This window comes from Sprattus sprattus (genome assembly GCF_963457725.1).
Source record: "Sprattus sprattus genome assembly, chromosome: 4".
Taxonomy (NCBI): domain Eukaryota; kingdom Metazoa; phylum Chordata; class Actinopteri; order Clupeiformes; family Clupeidae; genus Sprattus; species Sprattus sprattus.
The window spans coordinates 9,902,972-9,911,225 of record NC_137923.1 but is presented as its reverse complement, the minus strand read 5'-3'; the positions used below and the strand labels follow the sequence as shown (position 1 = coordinate 9,911,225).

Here is an 8,254-nt window from a genome sequence, read left to right as displayed (position 1 = left end):
AACATTTGCTGCCCGAATCAGAAACATTGACAGACTTCAACCGATAGAGAGAATAAGCCTTAATTTTTTTGCGAAAATGTCAGACCGTTAGGTGTGCTACATATTTTAGTTAAGAGTCAAGAAGAGAAAGGTAGCCTTAACTTTAGCGTGACCTCTGCGACATTGTGACATTCTCCGACATTTTGCCTTAATGCTAAAATGTTCCCCTTTGGATCAGGAAGAGCTTGGTTTAGAGTCCCCATGGCTTTATGTGAGGGTTGGTGATCTTTGGAATTGCCACTTCCGATCAGGCCCGATATCATTCCTGCTGATTGCATTAATTCCGTTTGAAGGTCAGGGAGATGGAGAGAGAGCGAGGGAAAGAGACATTCTCAGAGGGGGAGAGGGAGAGGGAAAAGGGGAAGGGAGTGGGAGTGTGGATCCCAGCTTAAATCTCACTAGAGCTGAACTGACATGGTTCCGTTCCTCTGTCTTTCCAGGATTATGATGCTCTCAGTAATAAAGAACACCAAGACACCCGTCAAGTTCTGGTTCCTGAAGAATTACCTGTCTCCCACTTTCAAGGTAAGTATCTGCCGTAAAAGTCCCTATGAACAGCCGCACCTATCGGACTTAAAGAGCATAGAAGCTCTTTGATTCCTTAGTGATGTTAATAATAATAATAATTATAATAATTATTATTTTAATAACGAAAATCACTGGGCAAAACGAAATCAGTTTCAGTGGCGCGGCTTCACAGAAAATTAAACATTTTGTTCAGATTCATCGGACTTAAAATAATAATTGGCCTGTGATGTAATGTGTTTTTGGAAGCATGACTAATAGTATCCACCAGGGAAAACTAATGTTGGCTGATAACCAAAAAACAATTTTGCAACATTTAAGTTTACTAGCCAATATCTGCTAATGGCAGAAAACCCATTTTTTTCTGCCTATCCCTCTTGATCTCTTTTTGCATTATAGAGTAAAACTATAATTTTTGGCTCAATTCAATTCTGCAGTTCATCTCTCTCTCTTTCTCTTTCTCTCTTTATCTTGCTGGAGTTCATCTCTCTCTCACTTTATCGTGCTGGAGTTCATCTCTCTCTCACTTTATCGTGCTGGAGTTCATCTCTCTATCACTTTATCGTGCTGGAGTTCATCTCTCTCTCACTTTATCTTGCTGAGATAATCTCTTTATCTTGCTGGAGTTCATCTCTCTCTTTATCTTGTTGGAGTTCATCTCTCTCTCTCTCTCTCTCTCTCTCTCTCTCTCTCTCTCTCTCTCTATCTTGCTGGAGTTCATCTCTCTCTCTCTCTCTCTCTCTCTCTCTCTCTCTCTCTCTCTCTCTCTTTATCTTGCTGGAGTTCATCTCTCTCTTTATCTTGTTGGAGTTCATCTCTCTCTCTCTCTCTCTCTCTCTCTCTCTCTCTCTTTATCTTGCTGGAGTTCATCTCTCTCTCTCTCTTTATCTTGCTGGAGTTCATCTCTCTCTCTCTTTATCTTGCTGGAGTTCATCTCTCTCTCTCTCTCTCTCTCTCTCTTTCTTTATCTTGCTGGAGTTCATCTCTCTCTTTATCTTGCTGGAGTTTATCTCTCTCTTAATCTCTCTCTCTCTCTTTATCTTGCTGGAGTTCATCTCTCTCTCTCTCTTTATCTTGCTGGAGTTCATCTATCTCTCTCTTTATCTTGCTGGAGTTCATCTCTCTCTCTCTCTCTTTATCTTGCTGGAGTTCATCTCTCTCTCTCTCTCTCTTTATCTTGCTGGAGTTCATCTCTCTCTCTCTCTCTCTTTATCTTGCTGGAGTTCATCTCTCTCTCTCTCTCTTTATCTTGCTGGAATTCATCTCTCTCTCTCTCTCTCTCTCTCTCTCTCTCTCTCAGGAGTTTATCCCCTACATGGCAGAGCAGTATGGCTTCCAGTATGAGCTCATCCAGTACAAGTGGCCCCGCTGGTTACACCAGCAGACAGAGAAGCAGCGCATCATCTGGGGCTACAAGATCCTCTTCCTGGACGTGCTTTTCCCCCTGGCTGTCGACAAGATCATATTTGTGGACGCCGACCAGGTACTGCTCAGAGACTGCAGACCAGCGCTCACGAGACACTCAGACACTAGTCCCTTTTATACAGCCTGTTAAAGTGGGAATGTTGGGGCTTTATTCTGCCTCGCCGTTCTGTATAAAATGGTACGAACGCGGGATGGGGAGGGGTCATTGTCATTCTGCCTTTAAGTCGGCAGCAGAAGTGGTCACAGAGCTGGATTAACGTCTGTGTAAAAGGGAGAGCCGGCATGATGGGATAGGGGTCTGACGCAGCCTAGCAGCTAACCAGAATTAAGCAAATCGACTCTGCTATTGTCAGAACAGAAGGATAAGCATAAACATGTCTTACATGATGCACACCAACTGTCTGCTGAAACACCGCACATTATTGTGTTATTTGCTGTACACCACTGCCCTCTAGGGGAAGTATGTAGTATGGATGTTTTAACCTTGATAAGGGCAACCACATGCTTATAAAAATTAGATACACTGCAAAATAAGTACGTAAAATATGTAGATTCAAAAATAACATCATACCAAAATGTAAAAAGCAGCAGCAGAAATTAACTTGGTTTGTTCCACATGCATCATAATATTGCTGAGAAATTATTTTAAAGCATCATTATTTATACCTTCCTTTTTAAAGACTTCATAAGTTCTCTTGTACTGCATCAAAGTAAGAGTCCCCTCTATCTGTCTCTCTCTCTGTCCTCAGATAGTCCGCACTGACCTGAAGGAGCTGCGTGATTTTGATCTGGAGGGGGCGCCGTATGGCTACACGCCCTTCTGTGAAAGCCGGCGGGAGATGGACGGCTACCGTTTCTGGAAATCTGGCTACTGGGCCAGTCACCTGGCTGGACGCAAGTATCACATCAGGTAGGGCCAGACGCAACACTGCAGCGACAGGAAGACTGTGGGCTTGCAGGTGTATGTGTGGTCTATGGTGTGTGTGTGTGTGTGTGTGTGTGTGTGTGTGACATTTAAATGTTTTCATAAGTGAGGAATCGGTGGCATTTTGGAGGCTGTTGTGTGAATGTGAGTGACCTTTAGCTGTGTCCCTGTTAGACTTGATTTCCTTGTTTATGAGAGAGAATGTGTGTGTGTGTGTGTGTGTGTGTTTGAACTGACACTCCCTCTACTCATTATTGTATGTCTCCAAGTGAGTGTTACTTTTGCTGGTACACTGTTGCTCACTAACAACACAAGGCAAACTGACACACTAATATAGCTTACAATTAGTAATGTTTTATTTAGCCTATAATGCACATCAACTTGTAATAGGTTTGGTAAGTTAAGACAGCACATGGCCATACACTTTTTTTGAAGAAGTTAAAAAACAACTGAACAGTTTAATAAATAGCCTACTAATTATTTCGCCCTTTCTTAAGTAGCCTTTGGTATGTAGAACATTTCCAATATCAAGATAAAGCTCTGTCTGCATTCACGCCACCTCTCCGGTCTGCATGAACCAAAGCTAGACGCCAACAACACAAAGCGTACTTCACTTCTGTAGCTAGATGGCATTTGACTCTGGTGCGCATTTTGTCCTAATGTGGTCCCCCCCCCCCCCCCCCCCCCATACACACACCATAGCCGCTGTGTGATCATTCCTCTTGAGGGAGAACTGTAGACCTTGAGCGGAGGGTGAGGGCGGCGGTGGTTTGACATTTAGAGTGCTGCTGTAGCCAGCAGAGATGAACGATCATCCCTAGATGTAATTCACTTATCTCAGCAGCAGGAATGGTTTATAGGTCACATTTTGGTGAATTCTCATAGGCCAAGCTATATTGATTTTATAAATCTCTTAGACACTTTATATTACATTGTGTAATGATATGCCATAATTAAGTTACAGTATGTCAGAGTGTGTGCAATACTGCAGTGTTTAACAATCTATACTTCATGACCACTATGACTATAAAGACTAGAACCGTAATTCTAAAACCTAACTCAACATAACCTTAAAACCTTGGTTCTGTGTAATAATGTCCTATTACACATTGATACATAGTGTATTCCAGTGTAATTAAATGTGATAGGCCATAGTGTGTTCCCTGACTGCACGTCACTGGTGATGATAGCTCTAAGGGGCCTGTAATATTAATTGTTGCCTGAATCTCTGACACCCCCCCCCCCCCCCCCTCTCTGTGTGTGACAGTGCCCTGTACGTGGTGGACCTAAAGAAGTTCAGGAAGATTGCAGCAGGGGACCGCCTGAGGGGGCAGTATCAAGGACTCAGCCAAGACCCCAACAGCCTTTCCAATCTGGACCAGGTGAGAACCATTCTCCTGTGACCATATCGCTGCTGAGGCAACCATTCACCTGTCTCTTAAACCATGGGCTGGTGAGGCAACCATTCACCTGTCTCTTAAACCATGGGCTGGTGAGGCAACCATTCACCTGTCTCTTAAACCATGGGCTGGTGAGGCAACCATTCACCTGTCTCTTAAACCATGGGCTGGTGAGGCAACCATTCACCTGTCTCTTAAACCATGGGCTGGTGAGGCAACCATTCACCTGTCTCTTAAACCATGGGCTGGTGAGGCAACCATTCACCTGTCTCTTAAATCATGGGCTGGTGAGGCAACCATTCACCTGTCTCTTAAACCATGAGCCCAATTTGAACTGGATGGCCCACTACAAACAGCTAACTAATGTTGACACTGTGATGGCCATTATTACTTCAAATAGTGCTAATTATATTGCAGTATATATACAGAAGTAGAACATAAATGAAAATAGTTTATAGTTATTTACTACCAATATCCATATAACAGCATCAAAAGAAATAGTCAAAATGTTAAAATTGTAATATTTGCATGGGCTAAATGACTTATGGTTTGGGGTGGTTGGTGTATTTGGTGAAGTACACTGAGACGTGGGTACACAGTGCTGATGTAAGCCCCCCCCCCCCCCCCCCTCCGCTGCTCTCCCCAGGATCTGCCCAACAACATGATCCACCAGGTGCCCATCAAGTCCCTCCCTCAGGAGTGGCTGTGGTGTGAGACCTGGTGCGATGAGACATCCAAGAAGAAGGCCAAGACTATCGATCTGGTGGGTGGATGGCAACTTGCCTCTCCTCTCCTCTCCTCTCCTCTCCTCTCCTCTCCTCTCCTCTCCTCTCCTCTCCTCTCCTTTCCTTTCCTCTCCTCTCCTCTTCTCTCCTCTTTTTTCTTGAAGATGTTTATTTCACAGTAATTCTGGTTAAAGTAGTAGGTAGTAAGTAGTAGGTAGTTAGTTAAAGTAGGTAGTTTTGGCTCTGACTGGTTTAAAATTTTCTTTTTTTATAAGGAGTTGTAGGTTATAGTTTTGGAACTCCCCAGAGGACCATTGCCCCTCAACCCAATATATAACCAAATAAAACATATCACCACTCCCTCTGCAACAGCACAACATTATGCCTCTGAGCCCACCATAACGGCTGTTTTATCCCCACCAGTGTAATAACCCCCAGACCAAAGAGCCCAAGCTGCAGGCTGCTGTGCGCATCGTGGCCGAGTGGAGCGACTACGACCAGGAGGTGAAGCGCCTCTTGGGACAGTTCCAGAAGGAGAAGGAGACAGGAGGGACCAGTGCTGAAAAGCCTCAGAGCACACGTCCAGGTGGGTCCAGTGGAGTGCTGACACACTCTCTGTCTCATGGGAGTCTGTCTTGAAGAGCTGAAGAGACAAGGATGAGATGGCTTTACTAACTATGTGTTCTGCCTCTCTTTCTTTCTTTCTCTCCCACCATCCCTCCCCTTTTGCTCTCTCTCTGTCTGTTTCTTTGTCTCACTCTCCCTCCCTTTTTTTCTTCTTTCACTCTTTCTCTCTCTTTCTATCTCTCTCTCTCTCTCTCTCTGTTGCAGGTTCTGACGAGCATATTGAACTGTGAGCACAGCCCTTACAGTTAAGGAAAACTCGACTCTGTTTAAGGAGTTTTTTTGTTTTGTTTTGTTTGTTTGTTTGTTTTTAGTTTCTTTTAGCAGAAATCCATTCTAATGGAACATGGCTGCTATGATGAACTTGCCACGCTGAGAGACCTATTTGTCTTTTTATTGACATTAGCAGTGGTGGCGTAGAGGTGTAGGGCTGTAGGCCTGATGTTGGTGTTGGTTAGTGGGAGAACAGAGGGGTCAAGGGTCATATTTCACTCAGAGAGAGTTGGTTATATCATGTTCCATTCCATACCCTCTCTGTTGGAGTTGCCCTGACTTCAGAGACCAGGTGTACATTTATATGCATACACATACACACACACACACACACACGCACACACACACAAACACACAAACAATGCATACGTTTTCATACAAACTTTGGCAGAGATGTCATGGTGGCATAAGGGGCCTAATGTGGGGATTTATTTGCTTTACGATGAATGATTTATTGATTGATTGGCCAATGTTTTGTAGTAAAACATCCTCAGTAGTATGTGGCTAATAATCTTCAGAATTTTCTTAACTTCTGTGTGTGTGCACGTGTGTGTGCGTGCGTGCGTGCGTGTGTGTGTGAGAGAGAGGGAGGGGTACATATAGAGAATGAGTGAGATTGTGTGTGTGAGAGAGGGACAGGGGGATAGATAGAGAATGAATGAGTGTCTGTGTGTGTGTGAGGGAACATGTGGGAACTATGGAGTGAAGTCCAACAGGTCTGTGTGTCTTCTGCATTACCTCACACGAGTGGAGATGTTGTGTATGTGTGTGACGTGTGTTTCAGGCTCTCAAAAGAGATTCTTTTTTTATTTCATTTTTTTTTTTTTAACATTAAATAAGAACACTGGTCCCTCTCTTCATAAAGGGTCTCATGTAGAGCAGTGTTAGACTCAGGGAGGATCACTCAGGCCTGCCAGACACACAGTGTGGTGGCATGTCCAGTGTGGGACCATCTGGTAATTTTTGGTCACATGCAGAAGAAGTGGAAGCATTTCTCTAATGCCACTATTGAAGCATTCGTGTAATGCCACTATTTGTTTTCCCTTCTTGAAAGGAATTAGGGGGTCAAAGCCACATGAGAACATCGCACAGTACTGGAGGGGTGGTTGGTTGGCAGTCCCAGGTGTGTGATATCAGGCATGTCCCTGCTGTGTTTTTCCACTGGAATATGTTAGGGAAGTTTGTCTCTCTAGACCAATGACAGTCCAGAGCCCTAAGAGCTCACGCACAGCTGAAGTGGAAGGGTCCAGTGGGTCACATGGTGCATTGGCATGGGCAGTTTGTCCTGAAATAGCAGGTGGTGAACTCTTTGTGTTTATGGTGCCATAGTTGGCAGGTTGTTTTGATAATGTCAATATCTGCACTGTCTCCCTCTAGTGGCACCACTTAGAAGTGCAAGAGAAGACGACACAGGTGGATTAGAGGGATTGATTTATGGCCCGGATTTCTATGAATGTGTCAGTTTTTGCTCAGAGGCTAGGGCTGCTGATCATGGATTGTGATTTCATCCTCACTTTCACTCTCATCACAGCCATAAATAAAAAAGCAAATCTTTGCCTGAAATGGGTTCATGGTCCAAGCCCTCCCATACAGCCCTCTCCTCTCCTCACCTCCGCTGTTAGAACCTGTGTGTGGAGGCTGGCTGCTTTGTTAGGGCGACTGGCACTCGACCACTTGGCTCGTGGCACTCTCCCACTCATGAACTGTCCTTGTCCTTGGTGAGGTTTCTTTCATTGTTCTAAAGACCTTTCTACAAAACAGCCCAGCTGGTGAAGAGAAGCGAAGGCCCCTTTGGCCATCATGGAGGTTAGACTTTTTCAGCTATTCTTTCTGTTTTCTTTTTCCAAGGGTGTCAATCATTCTGGGGGGGGTGAGAAGGCTGTCAATCATTCTGGGGGGGTGGGGGGGTGGATGAGCAGACTGCCTTCTAGTCAATTGTGGAATTTTGTTTGATTCAAAGATTGTAAAGTGAACTAAGGCACTATGGCATATTGATATTTTGTAATAAAACACAACTACCAAATGTGTGTGTTTTCTGTGTGGTGTCCTCCATTATATATGAAGACGAGTTAAAGGAAGTGCTAGGGGAAGCTTAGAACTGTCTGTCGGACTGTGATTAAAATCTGCAAAGCCTCGGTCACTTCCTGGTTGCCAGGGGGATAACCATTATTAAAATAGTTGCTCAGGGAATCCCGAACATTTTCACTTTATTTCATATGCTATATACTGTTTTGATTGCAAGTCTATTTGTTGCACTGCTTATTCTTAAAGGGCCTATATGTGATCAATTTGTTGTACTAAATCATAAAATGAACATT

General features: G+C 44.1%; 1 protein-coding gene across 1 annotated transcript in view; it reads left to right on the top strand.

The window, feature by feature from the left end:
• uggt1 (UDP-glucose glycoprotein glucosyltransferase 1) overlaps nucleotides 1-7,695 on the top strand; it is a gene marked incomplete at its 5' end in the record, with an annotated part of 30,105 nt that extends 22,410 nt beyond the window's left edge. Inside the window, 7 exons of the mRNA XM_080836155.1 lie at nucleotides 480-564; nucleotides 1,865-2,047; nucleotides 2,739-2,899; nucleotides 4,182-4,296; nucleotides 4,961-5,077; nucleotides 5,463-5,625; nucleotides 5,871-7,695. Of these exons, the coding sequence (XP_080692281.1) occupies nucleotides 480-564; nucleotides 1,865-2,047; nucleotides 2,739-2,899; nucleotides 4,182-4,296; nucleotides 4,961-5,077; nucleotides 5,463-5,625; nucleotides 5,871-5,896 (850 nt within the window). The 3' untranslated portion in view covers nucleotides 5,897-7,695. The remainder of the gene's footprint in view (nucleotides 1-479; nucleotides 565-1,864; nucleotides 2,048-2,738; nucleotides 2,900-4,181; nucleotides 4,297-4,960; nucleotides 5,078-5,462; nucleotides 5,626-5,870) is intronic.
• Nucleotides 7,696-8,254: the final 559 nt, after the last annotated feature.